Raw genomic sequence first — 19,659 nt, forward strand, 5'->3', positions numbered from 1 at the left:
CCAAAATCCAGAATAAGATCATAGATTAATAAAGCAATTTTCATTTCATTTTCATCTGTCACCATCTTTTAATTTTTTTCATTTCTTTTCTATTTTTTTTTTTTTTTTTTTTACAAAAACCAATCCCTCAGTGTACAGGACAACTCCTTACGGTCCGTTTTGCGGAGACATTAAGGACACTGTAGGACAAAAAGTTGGGTCTTAGTACAGTCGAGGGCTAAAAGAAAATCATTAGCAAGTATAGGATTCAGTCTCAGTGTGAATCAATTCATTCCAAATTGCCCTGGCCTGTGCATTTGTGAAGTGCCCCTGATATAATAACAGACTGGTAGACATGATCAAAAATCGTGTTAGGATGGTCTCAAATTTCTCCGCTTCGAACACATGTTTGGAGGACCAAAAGCGAGAGAATGTGAGACGGCAAAAAAAAAAAAAATGAAGCTTTATATTAATTTGGTGCTTTCATGGGTGATTTGCTATTAGGGCTGCAGCCTTAAATGACTTAACCCAATACTGTTCTGATATCAGAGCCCTGCGAGAAAGGAATTAAGTTTTAATGCAATTATTGTATTTCCTTTGGTCGCCTGACTGCTTGATGTGGCCACCGGTGCTTTTTAATCTTTTTAAAAGAGCAGGTTTAAACGGCCTTCTAATTGTGACACCTTCCCTGCTTTAATGTTGACCTTTAGCAGGAAAAGGCAAGGCCTCATGGGAGCGGCTATGGGGAATTATTGACCCTGGGAGACATCAGGAAGTGAGATGCTGACCCAACCATTTAGCTAACAGTTGGTCAGACACTGGTGCTTTAAAGGCCCGGTAAGAGATGAACCCCCAAAAAAGGATGAAGCTTCATTATTTATCTGATTTTCTGATTAGATTAATTTATAATCCAAGAAATCTTCACGCAATACAAAGCGGCTTAGTTTTCCAAGTGTTATGCTAACTAAAATATAGTTAATCATTACTGAATGAACCCAGGGTTTGAAATTTAAAGGTTAGACTCAACGTTTCAGTAGATGAAAAAAAGGGTCATGGAAAACATCATTGACATTTGCTAGGCAAAGGTTTAAAAATAACAACATACAGCAGTGTATCAGTGACAGAGCCACGGGCAGGGCTGCAAACATGACATCAAAGGCACATTATGCAATTTGTAAAGGAGGTGGGGGTTTGTTGGACGGAAATCAAGTTGTTGTTTTTTTTTTGTTTTGTTTTTTTTTAAAAAGGCCACTACGTTTCCAGACCAAACTTTCCATTCAGAAGCACTTCACCGTCAAACATGGAAACGTTGAATGAGGTTTGAGGGCGTGAAACGCAGAAGGCCGAGTAACTTATCCGACGAGGACGCTGTCGAGCTGCGCAAAGAACAGATGAGACCACGTTTTGTTCTTCAGAAATTTTCCGCAACGATCAGATGCATTTTATGATTCAGTTCGACGAGTACATCAGATTGTGCGATCGATTGCCTCATTTTTTATATAATCATTAGTCAGAAAAGGGTTTACCCGATTTTTTTTGTGTGTGTGTGAAGTATGAGGGGGTTAAGAACAACACAAAGCAACAAAGTGTTCTCTTCTCTTTTAAGCCTGAGCAAAACTAACAGATATAAAGTCAGCTCTGACTTCTTTTTTTTTTTTTTTTTGTGCAACTGTCAGTGTCACTGACGGGGGTTGCCTTTAGTAAACTAGAGAGATAGATGACAGTTTAGATAAAGACATCCCCCTCAATGGTGGCCTGAAAGCCCAAAGAACCGTTCTTTCTGCAGAGGAGCAACACCTCCTTTTTTTCCATTTTTAACTCGCATGTTCCTTTTAATTCAGGTAAAAGGCCCAAACGGTGAGTCTGGAGCTGCTCTGAGAGATGAGGGTCATCAGAGATTAACCCGTGGCACTTTAGCGGCGGGGGGAGACGAGGAGGAGGGGGACTCGCAGTCGAGCACAACAAACTACTTAGCTACCACAAAACATTCCTGCCCCTTCTCAGCTGCAATCCAGTAATGGATACTTCCTCAGCTCCTCAATTGGTCAAAATGTTTTCATACAATAATTTAATTCAGAAACACATTTACAAAGCAGGAGTAATCAATTTTAATTAGTTGATTTTTTTTTTCCATTCGCATAAAATTTAATGTACTGCCATCGATCTCCTTTGTTCTTTAATGCAGTGCCTCTTTCCTGTAATTTGAAGCTTTTCTTTTTCTTTTTTTTCTCCTCCTTTTGCAGTTAGCGATGACATTCTGTGACAAGCAGCGCCACATGCTTTTTAGTACCAGAGAGTAAGCAGATTAAAGTAAGAAAAATCAAAAAAAAGAAAGACAGCTCAGTTTGATACTAAAAAACTCTAAGGGTGAGCTCATAACGTGGTTCAAAAATGCATCAGAGAAAAACAAAAGGTTTGGTTGAGAAATGAGACATCGACATATCGGAAAATGCTTAAAAAACGGTAAAATGCGAGGGCCTTCATATAAAATCAATCATCAGCGATCATGGCTACTGATTTTGCAACAGAAATGTCTTATCTCACAGAACAAAAGCTGCACTGACGCTATGTTGATGATATCACTGTATGTGCCATTCAGCTATGACCTCAAAAGTTTCCAATGCAAATCTGCATGAACGGAAGGTGCAACAAATGGTTATTAATTGACTAATGCATTTATTAGTAAAGCTTTCTTTGTTTTGTATTTTTTTACTCAGAAAAAGTCAAATTGTGTAACAGGCATGTCACAATGTTAGCAGATTACTATAATTTAATTCAAACTGTGAAATTTATATTTAGATCCAATAAGCACAAAGTACATATATTTAGAGGATGAAAAGGGCAAATTAAAAGTGAACCTAACCAAAATATTTTAAACTTCAGCTACATACAAATGTATGTCAATAAATTAGAATATAGCCAGTAAGATGAGAAATTTGATTAAATTTCGTAAAATGAAAGTCATAGTTTAGATTAACAAAGGACACATTTATGTATTTCAGGGCTGCATTTATATTAATTTTGATGGTTATGGCTTTAAGTGAATGAAAACCCAAAATTCAGTTTTCATTAAATTAAACATTACATAAAAACAATAGAAAAAGACTACTTTCAAACACAGAAATATTATGTTGTTTAATCATTGGAAAGACTGCTGACTTGACAGGTGTCAAACAGTCATAGCTGCCCTCCACACCAGTCCATTTCCCCACTAGCTTGGCTCAGTTCAACTTGAGCCTACTTCATTCAGGGTTTGCAGTTTTCCAGTAAGAACTTGGTATTAACTCAGGTTTTTAGTATTTACTCAACTGCGGCATATAATCGAACCAAGTCAATCTGAAAATGCGACTTTGGAAGACTTCTGGTCACTGATTGGCTACGGTGTGGCGTCACTGGTTGAGTCACGAGAAAGACTCCTTTAAAAACTCATAATAGTGTCTGAGCATTTTCTGATCCTTTAAGGAAAAAAAAATGCAACACTGAAATCAACACCGTGGCCCAATAAAGTGCAAACATTTTTGTTCTTGGTGGCTGATGAGAAAATATAGTGGGAGCCTGACGGTGGTTTGCCACATACAAATCACGTCTCATTATTTTTCAAGCTGCCTTGCTATGACAAACCCACCCACATTTAGGTTGGTGCTCCATTGTAAAGAAAAACACCACAAATTGTGTCGAGTCAAATAGTGCTGAGTTGAGTTGGACGGAAAAGCGTCAAAGAGGAGGAAGCCACAAAATGTCCTTGCTAAAAACGTTGAATCTCCACAAAGACTTACATATAAAAGAATGTTAATGGAAAGTTGAGGGGAAAGGAAACGAGTGGTAGAAAAAGTTACAGTGTTAACCTCTGCCTTGGACTGTAAAGGAAAGCCAATTCTAGAGTTTGAGGGGGAGATTCACACCGTTTACAAGCACCACCACACACAGATTTAAAAAATACAACTATTGTATTACTGGTGTTACTACGACTAACCCAGAGACGGTGTTGGAAGGGTCTTACCTGGGCTAAGGAGAAAAAAGGGCTGGATTTGGTTAAGTGGTATAAAGACTGCTTTTTAGATGGAGGCAATTTTACATTTCATTTGGAAACCAGGGGCCCAGACTCTGGAGGAGGGGCTGCAGTGATGGCGAAGAAGGAAGAAGAGGAGGAGGAGGAAGGCAGAGGAGGGAGGAAGACTCAAAGCTGCTTGAAATCAAGTAAAAAGTTTCTATTTTACTCATTTTATTTCAGCATCTTTTTGCTGGTCCTGGGTAGTTTTTCAGAGAAACTGGAAAAAAATGTCTAAAATGTATTACTGTGTGTGCAATATTCCTTTATGAATTTAAATAAATGATATTGTTGATGATGTTTTAACTTACAGCTGTACACAAAAGTTTCTCAAGACAAAAACAAGGCAACAAGCTCAGTACCCCTAATCTCCAAAACCATCATGTGTTCATTGTTGTTCATCTCTGCAACCGGAGAAAGAAGGCAGCAACTGCACGACCAGGATAATAACATCAAGAAACACAAACTGCTTTCTTAAAACCTCCGCCGCTCCGTGCGTCTTCCCTCATATCATCGAGGCCCGTCGGCCTTTCACATCCTATTAGCTGATTGAGGCAAAATGCAAGCGGCACCAGCAGGAAAACAATGCGGAGCCTGTGTCCGAGCGACACACCACAGAAGTTGTGTTGTGGTGTCAGGAGGAAGAGCTGCCTCTGTCACGGGCAACTTACAGTGACAAGCCTATCCTCCTCCAGTGATCCAAACCGCTCCACTCACTGTGGAGCCACAGAGAGACACACACACACACACACACACCCTTTAGTACGGAACAGAGCGAGCCAAGTTTGAACTAAAACACCTTGATAGGAAAATGAAGGAATGAAATGAGGGGAAGATGCAATCTGCTGGCACACGTTTCCAGTTATGGCAGCAGACTTTTAAAAAGAAAAAAAAAAAAAAAAAAAGCCAGAGTCAAACGCGCCGTCTTATTGATCAAATTGTTGCGTCTTAGACGTTTAGTATTGAACCGTCCTCGCAAAGACAGCTCAACAGATTGTGACATTCTACTGACATTGTAATCACGTGTCAACTCTTCTCCAGTCACCAAGTTGAATACACTAATCATGTGTCTTGGATCAGCAATTTCATGGTCTTCAAAGGCGACTAGGAATTGGTGGCATGACCCTTTACACAGGGTGAGACCCCTCTTTCCTCGGAAAGCCGGAGAGACGGGATGGATGGGCCGTATTAAGAGAGACGCATCTAGTCCAGGGCTGAGCCAGAGAAGATAAACATCGCCATCTACTGGGGAAGGGCAGGATGGAGTGGAGCCAAGCAGAAAGGGGGGGGAGGAAAAGCGCTGGCAGTTTACCCTTGCGGCCTGTCTTTCACTGAGACCTGTCAGAAACATTTAGACACACTTGCCAAGACAATGGGCCACACATCTACAGTGGCAGACAAGTCGGGATGAAATCACCATCAAATGAGGGACGAAACTTAAGGGCCTTCATCTTTGTAATTTTTTTTTTGAAAAGGAGAATATACAAAGCCTGAAAGAGCTCACACTGGGTGACAAAGAAAAATGCAAGCTAGATCTCATTTTCTGGAGGTGTCCAACTACCAGCAGCAGTGAGAGAATGGGATAAGAACACAAACAGCAGAGTGCTGACAGCAGGAAGAGAAAGCAGGGTCTGAGAAGTAGCATTTGCCTTTCATCTCATTAAGCCCAATCAGGAAGAAAGAAAAGACAGCTCGTCAGTTCCACTAAGAATTCATTATTTCAACCTTCCTTAACCTGTTCGGTTGCACATAGAAGGATGTGGTGGTTGGAAAATGACAAAAGCATATTTATTTGCCCCACCTGAACATTATCCGCCTTTTCTGAGAAGTTCAAACACAAATTTCAGGTTTCGCAACATAATTCCCAGATGCAGATTGGTACAATCTTGAGAACAGCAGACATTTTTATTCTTTTACACATGAGATGCCCTTGATGATCAGCGCTGTTGACCTTTTCACTGACTTTCAGAACTGTTTACAGAAATAGACAGAGAAATTAGCCCATTTTCAGCCACCATGACACAGAAATAATAGTCCACTTACTTGTGGAATTCTGACTCAGAGAAAACTTAGTCATTTTCAGGATTAGTGAGGAGTTTAATAAGCTATGTTATATGAAATTGTTACTGAGTAACCCAATTTTTTCATTCAGGCTGCTAGAGAGCAAGCGAGAGCAAGACTGTGAAATAAAACAGGAAGGCTGAACAGAGAACAGAAAAGTTGCTCTGTTTAATCCTTTAGAAGTTTTCATCATCAGCTTCATAGAACATATTGGATTTGGAAATGTTAGGAGTCTTTTGGAAAAGTGAAGATTCATATTTTCAGTAATGTAAACACTCTGCTGTCTCCAGAACCATAGCCATGCTAACTGGTACTCTGTAAACGTTCTGCCTTTATATAATTTATAATTGTTTTACAATGACTGCACTCTCACAGATGCAGCATGAAGCTCCCAGTAGTGATAACTAAAAACATCTCATGCCAGGAAGACCAGTTAATGGTGTTCTTATATTAAAAACTCAGAATTGGCTTATTGTCAAACAAACCTGAGGTCTGAAACTGGCCTAAAATTTATTTATTTTTGTATGATACTTCTGCTTTATCATGGTGAAAATCATGGCTTGTTAAACGGCAAAGCTCAAACAGGATGATCCTGAACTGAAAGAAAAACGAAAGTTACATGTGACTAATGCATCTTTTGTGGTAATTTGCGTCAAACTTTGGCGTCAACACCCATAAACAATCAAGACACGCACACGTGGCAGCAGCAGAAGAAGACAAACTTTTACCAGCCTCCTCCAAAAGAATGAGAAGAGGAGACCCATAGTGAACTACTACAATGTCACATGGGGTGGCGTGTTACAGCAGAGGGGCTGAGTTGGCAAGCAGCTCAGCAGCAGACGCACACCTGTTCTGACATTTTCTGTCGACCTTGACACAGAAAACACATGACAATGCCACTCTCTGCATTTCAAAAGTACAGGCTGTTTCTTTTTTCTTTTTTTTTCAAAGTCCCTTTGCTTCCCTTATTTCATCCCGAGGACACCCAAATCCACTTTCCATGTACTTTGAGAGTCATGACGTAGCAAAAGAGCAGCAAGGAAAGGCAGACAGGAGGACAGTTATGTAAAAAACATAAACCCTTATATGGAAAGACATTCTGTTTATAGGAGACATACAAGTACTGGATACCGGAGGACTCCTAACAACTGTCTGTGTCGGCTGACTTTTTACAAAGGACCTCAAGCCAATAATACCTCACTTTAAATCCCAATGTACACAGTAAACACTACTTGGGGAGCAAAAATAAAAGAGTGGCTCATCCTCTACTCTATATTCTGTGGTTACTGTGTGCTCACCCTTCCTTTTGAAGTTTATGACTGAGCTACACTGCACCCATCCATCTACTGTTTTAATCAAAGAGAAAGCAAAGTAGTGCTGCCAGGAGAGCTGCATACAGGAAAACAAATGCAATCTTCCTGTTAATCACTGCATTAACAAGAAGTCGACAGAGTTGATGCACAAGCCGGGGAAGGCAGCCAGTCCAGGTGTTGGATAATTGTCAGTAAAGCCAGTGCCAACCTCTGCTTCGCTAGTTCCTCACACTTTTGCCGTGCCATAATGACAGTGTTTAGAAGGTGTTCATTTTGCTGGCAAGTGCGGGGGAACGTGGAGAAAAGCAAGAAGTCTTGGCCATGACGTCTGCAGGACGACTACGGAGAATTGTCACATTCACACAGTTATTGTCAATACAAAATGACGCTGGTTCAGTAAGAAAAACACGGATGAGTCAGTATGAAATGTTGAGTCAATGCATGGCATAATTATTGCATTGTTTCATATGGAAGCATAAAAGCAACAACGCTGCTAAGCTGACATAGTTCACGAATTATGGTTATAATAATGTTTTTTTTTTATTGTTCATTTTATTTTGATGCAAAACATTAGATGAAAATCTAAAACTAACACCTGCTAAGCGTTCATTGCACATGGTATGATATTGTGCACATTACAAAAAAAAAAAAAAAAAAAAAAATATAAATATAAATAAATAAAAATATATATTTTTTTTTTTTTAACTCAAAATGACTCATATTCCTGGCAGGTTTAGAGTTAAAAGTATCTTCATTCAACTAGCAAGTCTGAATGAAAGGTCAATTCTTTTTTTTTTTTTTTTTTTAAAAAATAAAAAATTATTCACACCCTCCCAAACCTTTGATATTACAGTCAGTCAGACAAAATTTGGATGGTAAAATAAAAAAAAAAAGTATGTATCTAAAAAATTCTGGGCATATGTCTTTGAACAGAAATTCCAGGTGTAGTTTTATAAAAAGACCAATAGGTGGCGCTCCTTCAAATTCCAAGCCATAGTTGACTGTATTTTTTTTTTTTTTCAACTCTGTTCTTTCCGCCAGATGGTTTGCAGTGCGCAGCAACAGGTGGAGAAGGGTCAGAAAACAGTGATCGCACTGGCACTTTCTCATGCACTTTATTAAAATTACTTTAAACCACCGCTTACAGCTTCAAAAAAAAAAGCCTCGTCTAAGTTGACAACTTCAACCAGCTCCTTGTTATGAGAATTAGATCATTTTAAGACGAGCCACGCTGCTAATACACTTCCTGACCGCACTTCTTAGACTAGAATAATCAGAATTCAATAAGTTACGGAAGTGCTCTTTTGTTTTTAGTAGGTTTAAAAAAGATTTATCTCAGTTTGTGCACCACATCCTTTTCATTTCGGCTAAGACACTTTCACGCCATCTCCTTTTTCTCAAGATTCCCCAGATAAAGCCCCAATCTCAGGGTGCCACACACAGAGAAACGCTGAAAACCTATTAGCATTTTGCTTTCATTATTTTTAATCAAACCCAGGAAACTGACACATATTAATTAATATCCATTACCAGTTTTTTTTTTTTTTTTCTCTCTGTCCCTCTCCCGGAGAAGACGTTCAAGGGAAAAGAAGCAATTAACTTTGCAAAATAATCAAAAAAATAGTTACAGAAATCTGATAAATGTCATGTGAGGTCCCGTCTGAATGTACGAAGTGTAATACATTCTTGCTGTCATATTCCATTAAACTGCTATTACAGTCTTGATAGAACTATTAGTCACTACATTATTAATAACATTAATGTATTTACATTTTTGGTGTACAAGCCTGCTTTCATGCAATAATTTATGAAGGCAACTTCAGATATGTTAGAACATTCTCCATCTGAGCTCTTTTGTGCTGGTTATTGATTGTGAAAACAGTCAAAACCCAAAATCAAAAACCCCACCGCCCCACTCCCATAGCCTTTAATGTATTGGACTGGGCTGTTTACATTAAAGGGACTGGGATAAAGTGCATTTACATCCGAAGGCAGAAGTTCATAATTTACATTTCCAACATTTATTAGAGGTGACAAACGAGCGTTTGGTCCACTCGTGCTTTTCCACAATGCAGCACTCATTCAATCCATATAAATTACAGCCAGGCTAGAGAGTGCAAGAGCAAATTATTTTATTATATGTATGCATGTATGACTCTATTGGGGGTTACTAAGACAAACAGGAAATTACTTGATTAGGCCAACAGTGGTTAACAAAGAAAGAAATATGAGACTAAGTGTTGGGCCAATCAAGTTTTAGCATAAATATTTGGCCCTTAGTCAAAAAACCGACACAAGCGTGGACGTCTTAACCTGCAGTGGAACAGTATTTCACTGTGCGACTCTTTCACACAGTATGGATTGCTCTTTTAAGCGTTGCAGCTCCAACTGCTTAGCCTTAGCTGGCAACTAATATTATTCAATTAAAAGAAACTTGCCTAAAAGGCAGAATTATATTACATAATTAGGCAAGGCAGCATTTTCAGAAGTGTAGTTACAAATGCGCTAAGGGGATCCCAGTATTTGAACAAATATCTGGCGCTGTAGGGGAGCTTGCAGACAAATTAACAGCTAATAACTTACTGGGAAGCCAGATAAAAAGAGGAAAAAATGTTCCCCAAAGTGTCAATTACAAATAATTTTTTTTTCTCCCTCTGATTTCTGCACTTGTGAGAGCGAGCGAGATGCTAAGAGGCAATTTGAATAGTGTAGGTTGCTCATTTTATGTTTTTTTTAATTATTATTATTATTATTTTCTTTGTGCAAGCTGAACTGATTCACCAAGAAGCTGGATGGCTTAGAAAGCACCGGTGCACGGCCCCTTTATGACAGCGCGAGGCGACCTGACCGAAGACAGACGGACGCAGAGACAAGAGGAAATGAAGGGGGATTCAATCAAATTCATGTTCATTAAAAATCAGAGGGCATCTCCAAAAAAAAAAAAAAGAAAAATTGAAATATGCTGACAAATCAGAGGGTCTCAGTACCTGGAATTACCATAGTCATTTACTTATTAAAACCAGGATGCTTCCTGTCAATCAAGAGCCATCACATTCCCCCATTTGCGGCGGAAAGCCGCCGTAATTGCTTCTCATACTAATCAACACAACTTGTGTAATTATGCCTTGAAAGTGACATTGGAGGCTGAGAGCGATGTGAGCAGTCTTGACAGCAGAGACATCTCGGATTCGTCGGGAGATTTCCAGCCTCGGTGCGAGGAGACGAGCCGCTCTCAGACCAACTTACTCACTCGAGCAGTTTACAGCCATAAACACAAAGAAAAGACAATAAATCACGCTGGAGTAATTACAAAGCAGAATGGAGAGTATAAAGAAAGCTTAGCTCAATAAGACCACTTTCCCAAGTATATTGAGGCAAAATGGCTACACTGTAATTAAACCGGGGTCGTATTTCTATCATTTCTTAAGTAAACATATTGTGACAGTTCACTAAATTGTGGGAGAATAGGAAATTACAGCTCTGTTACCGAGTCGTTTACATTAATATACTCGCTGTGACAAAAACCCTGCAAATAAAGTCCTAAGTATTCATTAAAGTTTATTGAATTCAGCCTAATCACAGACTTTACATATGTCTCCAAAATGAACTTTGCGTAAAGCTAACTCGAACATTCCTGTGAGCTGAGAGGAGCTTCATCCAAACCATATTCCCAGGCTGCATCTGTCAGCCGACACACCGCGGCCCGGCAACGCAGAGGTCACGGCGAGGTCAAATTACTGCGACAAATCAAGAGCTCTGACTTACGACGTGAGACTATCTGCTCCAAATATGTGATTTTTTTTTTTTACGCAACAGCGGGCGAGAACCGTTCCAGTTTCCCTTCTACAATGTGGACCTATTCAATGAATAAAAAAATCTTTTAAAAAAGTCATTCTAGGGGTTTGTGACGCAGAACCAGTCCAGCTGAATACACAAGGCAGAAACCACAAAAAAAAAATTTTTTTTTTTTTTTTTTTTTTAATGGGTTGGACTCATCTGTGCTCATCTTTTTCAAAGAGGTGGGTGGAACCAAAGCAAGAAAAAAGAAAACATCAAAAAGAAGTCAGTTGATAATTCTGGCACAGTATGAGTGGAATGAGCCTAATCATCTCATCTGCAAACAGAAACGAAAATGAAAGATTTATGGCTCATAAAAAAAAAAAAAGTTCAAACGACGGGAAAAAAAAAAACCCAAAATCCCTGTCTGTGTCATTCCACACTCATGACCTCCAAACTTTAGCACATGTTGGAGAGAAACTGATAAAATGGCTTTCTGTGGCCAAATATGAGCAAAACAAGTACAGTTACTGACATAGAAAAGAGACGCTTTTACAGGAAAAGCCCGTGTGATTCACCCCAACCCCCTGCGTTCAACTCTTAATGAGTCAAAAAGTGTGACCCGCACTTAAACAAGAAGTCACAGCCAGAAGCTGTAAACTCATTGCCCCCCCTCCTCTTCTCCATGTACCCTCCTCCCCCAACACCACCACCATCATCCAAAGCCCGCAACGTCGGCAGGACCTGGAAGATGTGCTCCGAGCATGCACAATAAATCTGACGTGAAATCATAATCATAAAAGCAATTAGCTGACCCTGCGCCACTCGTCCTTGGACATGACAGTGAGAATTCATACAGAGTCCTCTAAGGAGGCGGCGCGGAGAGGAGGAGAGAAAAAAAAAAAGAGAAAAATAAAAGTGCAACACAGCAACAATAAACCGAAGGGCCCTTCCTGTGTCATTAACCACAGAAACAAACAGAGCATCATGCGCAATAAGTGCTGTGAAATAAGAGAATTGAGCTTTTATGCTTTTCAAAGAGAAAACGTAACCACGACCGCTGCAGCAGATGTGTGAGAACTGTGAACGAATAACTTTAGGTCACTTCCGTCGCACCCTCCTTCATCGGGCCTGACGGTGCATTTAAAATATTGTTGGTAATTAAAAAAAATAAATAAATAAAATAAAAGTTTGTACCTTTTACATTCCTGCATTTCTTGCAGTGTGAAATGTGTTTACAACCAAAGTAAAGAGAATCAGATCAGAAAACATTCTCTCTCTTTCTCTAGTGGAAGTGCTAAGATTTGTCAAATCTCTAGTCTCACAATCTTGATTGCACACACACACACACACACACACACACACACACACACACTTTCTCACCGCGACTTTCCACTCAGTAATTACAAAAGGGCCGAACGAGTGGCTGCCACCTAGTGACCGTCTTCCCCAATAATCATGAAATATCTCCATTGCTCGCGCCCCCACTCGGACCATAACTCTCCTTTACTGCAGACAGCTCCAATAAAGGATTACAATTACAATTAAAGTAATGAGCAAAGAGGAAAAAAAAGGGGCAAAATCTCTGAGAAGGTTCCCTGGGCTTAACTGAATGGCAGCCCCGGTTTCTTGACAGAATGGAGCTACCGTACTGGACCCATTACCGGCTCTCATTTCGTATTCTGCCCCAATAATTAATTTGAAGCATGTTGAAACCTGCAGTTCTCAAAAATTAAAATGATGGCCTCAAAAGTGATTCATGTGAAATAATTAGACATATGAATTTTCAAACAAGATATTAAGTTCTGGTTACTTCTTGGTTTATGGTGGCTGAAAAGTGAAAAGCTTAATCAGCTTAAAATGTGCAGTAATTTGTAGATTTTGTTTTAAAGAGCAAAAAAAGAATATTCAAGAAAAAAAAATAAAGAATATATTTTCTGTAAATCTCTGTTTAAGCCATATTCTCATCCCATAACTGCTTTTGCAGTATATATATGGGTTTCTCTTGGATAGACTCACACAAAGTAATGCATAATTAACTACACATGGCTTTTAAAATGTTTTTCTAAAAACAAACCTGAAATGTGTGGTGCGCATGCATTTCTGGAAGAAATTAAAAGACAACTGAAAATGATCAGCTTCTCTGATTTTACTTTTTATAGGTATGTCTGTGATCTCTTCCTTTTTTTTTTTTCCCCAGAGTTGTACGTTCAACCACCTTTACTCTGACACCCCAAAGTAAAATCAAGTGCAATCAACCATCACCTAATTAGGAAAGTTTTAATCTTGGTAAATCCAGCTGCTCTGTAAAGCTCTCGTATGTTTCTGTGCAAACATTAGGGAACAAATGACATCCAGAAGGCTAAGCCACACAGCAAACTGAGTTTTTTAAAGGAGGGGCCGGTTTAAAACAGTATATCAAACTTTAAACGTCTCAATGAGCCCTGTTTGATCCAGATGAAAATGGAAAGATTGGCATGACTGCAAACCTATAAACAGCATCATGCTATGGGGTTGTTTTTCTTCTGCAGGGACAGAGAAGCTGGTCACAGTTGATGGACAGATGTATGGTGTTAAGTGCAAGACAATCCTGGAAGGAATCACGGTCGAGGTTCATCTTTCAGCAGGGCAACAGACAGAGTTACAATGAGATGTTTTAGGTGAGTTTATGTGTTGTTTGTTGAAGTGGCTTAAAAAGCTGATGCTTACAAATGATTCCCATCTAAAATGACTCACTTTGAGCCAGGATGAAAAGAAAATGGGTGAAACTGTCAAAATTTACTGTACACGTGTAAGATGGTGGAGACAAAAAAAAAAGTATGATTTTCCTTCTTGTTTATAGCTTTGTGTTTACCGTGACATAAAACCTATAAACTACCTTGAAATCTGTTGTTATAAACTGGCAAAAAATGTGAAGAAGTTCAAGGGGAAAGAGAACACGCACGAAGAGCCAAGACCCCAGTTCAACCTTTGACTTCCTGGTAACACCACTGTTTTACATTAGTCTTACACCCACATGGAAGTACAGGGGGAAAAGAAAAAAAAATCTCTTTTCATAGCTAACATATGAGCCACATCTGTCAGCCAGCGCCTCATGGGACACAGCGAACGAGCCGACAGTGAGGAGTGAAACGATGAGGGGGGAAAAGTCTGACGGAACAATAAAGAGGTTACAGTAGCTGCAGCGATGCCTTCACGTCTCCTCCTCGGCTAGTTACTCCTAGTTTGGCTTCGGCCAACTACCAAAATTCTCACCCTGAACACAATCATCTCCAGGCCCCCCCTCCTCCCCCTCCGACCCTCCTCTTTACACCGAGGCGGCTACACTGTAGCAGAGGGGCTACGGAAATTTGAAGACTGCTGAGCCAAAACAGATCACTTCAAAGCGGCTTATTTAACGCTTGCTAAATTTTTCATCACAGTCGCTTAATATCCTGGGGAAGCAGAGCTTTTGAAGTTGCTGTGAGACCGCGGATGTTCTCCTTACAATTCTTTTTCTCCTCCCTCTGCTGTCCTAAAATCCCCAAACCTAAACACATAACACACAGCCGGCGCACACTATCTGTGCCAGCATGCACCCGCTGACTGACAGCGATGCACCGACTGCACACACAAACCGCACGCTTGCATACTTCCAGACAAACACACATTTAGTCATTCGAGGCCTGGGTTGAGGACACAGAAAGTAAGTAGCTGGTTTCATGCCAGGAAGGACACTCGAACGCTGCTGCAGATCAGATGCAAACGCGACAAAAAAAAAAGCACCCGACTGTACACAGGTGAGATTAGATAGCAGTCCTCTGGCTTCTTATTTCCAACAGAGTCAAAATTAGCAGAAGCGAAAAAGAATTTGGATTAAAAAATGCTATAGCTTCTTTTTATTTTTTTATCATATTTTTCTAAAAGTTTCTTTTTTAGGTGTGAAAAGTATTTATAAACAGACCAAAGGCAAAAAAAAAAAAAAACAGTGATTGTTTTGGGGTTTTTTTTTATTCCTTTCCAAAATTAGTAAATATGCAAAAAAAAAAAAAACAAAAAAAAAACATTGAGATATTATACTATGAAGCCCTATTTTTTTTCTTTAAATCCACGTCATACCTTCCAATCTGTAGATGGTGCAACAGCGACAATGTTTCTCTCTTATTTATCGGGCTTTTAAAGATGCACAATCTGCTGGAACCAAGTCTTAAACTAATATTTGTACAAATAAATGTCACAAAGCCTTACAATAAACTCAGCAGAAATGTGTTGCAGCAAGAAAAACGAGCTTCGATCTGGAAAGCTGCGAAGAACACTTTTTGTGGAAAATGTTCGAATTCTGTATGTAAAACAAAAATTAGGATGAACAAGGTGCGACAATGGTCTCTGAATCGTAATAGTTTTATTTATGAGATTAAAACTCGTGGTGTTAGTATGTTATCGATGAAACCATGTACACAGCTGCAGCATTTTGGAAACAGCTTGGTTAACGTACATCTATACAGGCATGATAATTAGCCACGTGCTAATCACACCTTAGACCGACCGCCGCAAATGCAGATCGCGAGACGAGGTGTGATCGCTGACACAGATATGGATCAATTGTCAATGAGTGACTGATTTTGATCAGGACCATAATCCAGTGTTTGAGATTAGATCAGTATGTTGTGATTCATTGCTTTGAAATTACCCATTAAGGTGAGTTGCAGCATTTGTTCAACCTGAATACAACGTCTCTGTTTTGCTAAAGACTGAAGCAGATTAAGCAAAGTTTTTGCAGTTATGTTTAAAAAAAAAAAAAAAAAAAAAGCCCTCACCTAAATTCAGGAATGTGCTTCAGTGTTTATGCTTTTTAACCATAGTTGAGGGGATAGCTTATTACTCCTCAAGTCATAATTTCAGAAGACGAAGCGTGTAGTGTGGAAAAGATGCTACTTTTTTAGACGGGTCAAATTACTGGACATTACACCCATTGACTTTTTTTTTCCATGAATTTAAACTCCTTTCTGAGTTTCCCCATCACCAGAAAAAGATCTTCATGAAGTAGAAATTATGCAACTCGATATGTAGATACATACTGTGAGTTAAGGTGAATAAGTGAAATGGGATCTTCTGATTGTTTTTTAATACTAGTGAATATGAGGGAATGAAAATATTTCAAAACATAATTTGGAGGTTTAATTTGTTAAATTATTATTTTTTTAATCACAGACTGATGGATAAAGATAAGGAAAATTAAGATTCCCAAGATTAATGTTGGTCAATGTTTAATTAAATAATTTCCTGTTTATTAAACATCTGAATTGTTCTGTATCTTATTTTGATCAGTTGACTTTGAAAACATTTCAGGTCAGAACCTGATCAAACCACATTACCATTGACCGTCTATTAGTTTATATACTAGAGTAACACATTTTCCAAACTACTGTCACTGCATGCTAATTTTAAAATGTCCAATGTTTATTTTTTTTAGCAAAATAGTTGAAAAATTTAAAAAAAAAAAAAAAGTACTGTGGGTTTCTTTTAATTTTCACCCATAAATGCACAAGTATTTGCCACACTGATGGGGTGAGCAAAAGGTCTAAGGAGGGTGGGGGTTGTTGAAGGAGGAAAATGCCAGGATGGAAGTGACCAAAAGGCAACAGCGGCGGTTTTCAGCGGCCGATATCCCGCTGCAGTGAGGAGGAAGCGTCTCTAGAGCAGCCTCTGTAACTGCAGGTCCAGAGATGCCCCTCAGGGTTGTGCGGTGGCAGAGGCTGCGGCGTTGCCCCCCTGAGCCGGGGCCTTTTGCCACCAAAGAGAGTCCATTCAGTGTGCCAGGGCCTTCTGATCTGGGCGAGGTGAGTCAGAACCTGTTAACATGACTGCTGTCCCCGGTCTGACACACTGCGCTGTCTGACATGGCCATGTGCACATGAATGTTACACAAGTGTGAGACTGTGTGTGTGTGTGTGTGTGTGTCTGCTCTCTTCCTCCTGTCCCTCCCAACCCTGCCAGCACTCCCTTTCCTCTCATCCAGATAAAATCCTTTCAGACACAAATTTCAATTATTCACCTCATCCAAATAATGCCATGTGACAAGAATTATCCCTACTGTAATAATCCACTTAACTGGGAAAGAGCAGCTCATCAAAAAGAGAAAAGAGAAAAGGCGCTGGAAGTGAGGAGGGTGGCGGTGGTGGGACTTGTCAGCCGGTCTCGAATCAGGACCTCTGCAACGAGAATTTCCTCCCTTTTTGAGGAGGCCGCCTTCAAGTGCGCCGGGATGATGAAATTGAAGTAAATTGAAAGAAAGCCTGGGAGAATGCTCCCACAATCAATAAACGCAGGATTAAATTAGCCTTGGCATGAAGGGATGATGGGGGGAAGATGAAGAGTGAATGGTGGCGAATGACATTGAGACATGCTGGCTGAACAACACAACCTGGGTGTTGTGCCCATACAAGGACGCAGAGTGTACCTGGGAAGTAATCCATCCCATTTAGGGACAAGAGCACGCCTAATAAACACTTTCCTATAATCATTATCAAAAAAAAAGAAAAAGAAAAAGAAAAGAAAACTACTGATGCTCATTGTTGGTAGAAGTCACGGCTATCACTCAAACCTGAGCTACCCAAGCAAGGAGCTGCTGCTCAGTCTATTTTCTGATGAAACTGATTTTTCAGCAAATCAAATCAGCTTTGAAGACAACACAGATATGAAATACTTATTTTTTTAATTCTCAATTTGTTTCCATTCTAACAAAAAAAAAACACACATAAGATTATCTCTCATAATGTGTGATGCAAAACTTTTTGTCTGCCAACTTGTCTAAGCACACATGATTAGTAACACTTGCACAATTGTAAGATTAAGCATTAGTATAAATATCTGGACTAACTGAGAATTTTTTTTGTCATGTATTTTTACATAACCATGTAAAATATTACAGCCTATTTCGATTCAGCTACCTGCCTCGTCTGCATCTCCATGAAACCCCCACGCTTTAGCCAACTAACTCAGAGGAAGTTCTTCGTCCTTACCAGTGCTTCTCTGGGCCGAGCTGTCCCGTCATCTCCGGAAGGAAGGCCAGACTGCAAAGACAAACAAACAGCGGTGTTACGGTGCCATCTGCTGGACAACAGAGGGACTGACGGCTAGGACGTTTTGCTATGACAGATGCAAGTGTGCGCTGTTTTATATCAAAAAAGTAACTGAACATAGGTAGTGATGGAAATATTTATTTATAATCATTTATATTATGTATTTGTCATTTAGTAATTTTACCAAAAAGCTCAGAAAAGAAAACCTAACTGACTGAATACGCTGAATAATTAAGACACATTATTAGTGTTGCACAAAACGACTTCTATGAATTTTTTAAAAATCATATTCAGTTCATCAGCATGTGTAGTTTTGCACTTGTTTGATTTTCTAATTATTTTTGACAGATTACCTGATCTTTTTTTCCAATGATTAACAACCATTATATGATTTATTAAAATTTAAATTTGAAGTTTTTCTTTCTTTTATCATTCTCCTTAGGATTTTAGAATATATCCTTCTTCAATTATTCTTTTTTCTTAAACATGGAAAGCTCATTAGCTCTTTGGTAGCTGTTGCCTACTTTTTTACTGAGCGTGTTGCCCTAATTGTATATGAAAAATCCTCTATAAAAAAGCAAATATACCTTCAGTTCTAATTACGCAGTTAAATCTCAGTAAATCAGAATATCACCTAAGGGTTAATAAGTTACACCTGTTTGATTTAAACAGTGAAGATTCATTGCACAGAGTGATACATGTCAGAGTTTTATTTTCAATTTGATGATTACTGCTTACAGGTAATGAAAACCCAAAATTAAGTTAGAATTTTCGACCTTATCCTAAAATGCTGTGCTGTGATATATTCATTCCACCAAAACGGGACATTTATCAGTTAGAAGACTAAACACATACTTCACTCAGAGATCTTTTAGAAATAATACGAAAAATATAAATAAGTCTAATATGGAATGAAAAAATATATATCTGACAGTAGGAAGAACTGCTATATTTCAGTATCAGAGCAAAAAAAGGAGTGAAGACCTAAAAAATAAAAAGTAGGGCCTCATGACCTAAATCCTGCTTTGGACAAATTGAGAGGTAAGAGTATAAAAGTAAAGAAGCACCAACAAGGCTTTTCCTGGCCAACAACATTTCTAGCTTTTTTTAGACATAAAACCCGCTAATTCTGGGGGTTTTTGTCCTCCAAAGGACCAAAACATATAAGCAGGAAAAATTTAGATGGAGACTCTGCAGTACAAGAGTAGTATTGTTGACCTACAGGATGGTTATTTATGCATCAGGAACATGTTTTTTGTTGTCAGTAGTTGACCTGTCAAACAAGGCTGATAAAAAGAAAACCAATTTTATTGGTAAAAAAAGAGCAGTACGATACATTAAAAAAAAAAAAAAAAAAGAAAAAAAATCTGAAGAAAAAAACTTTGGCAAATGTTTCTTTTTTAATTTTACATGGATTAAA

General features: G+C 39.0%; 1 protein-coding gene across 3 annotated transcripts in view; it reads right to left on the minus strand.

The window, feature by feature from the left end:
* pex14 (peroxisomal biogenesis factor 14) overlaps positions 1-19,659 on the minus strand; it is a 67,650-nt gene that overhangs the window by 43,967 nt on the left and 4,024 nt on the right. For all 3 annotated transcript variants that reach the window (XM_015035160.1, XM_015035162.1, XM_015035161.1), the window contains exon 2: positions 18,180-18,230. In XM_015035160.1, the coding sequence (XP_014890646.1) occupies positions 18,180-18,230 (51 nt within the window). The remainder of the gene's footprint in view (positions 1-18,179; positions 18,231-19,659) is intronic.

This window comes from Poecilia latipinna, unplaced genomic scaffold, assembly GCF_001443285.1.
Source record: "Poecilia latipinna isolate Pla-1442-1.1 unplaced genomic scaffold, P_latipinna-1.0 Scaffold326, whole genome shotgun sequence".
Lineage (NCBI taxonomy): Eukaryota > Metazoa > Chordata > Actinopteri > Cyprinodontiformes > Poeciliidae > Poecilia > Poecilia latipinna.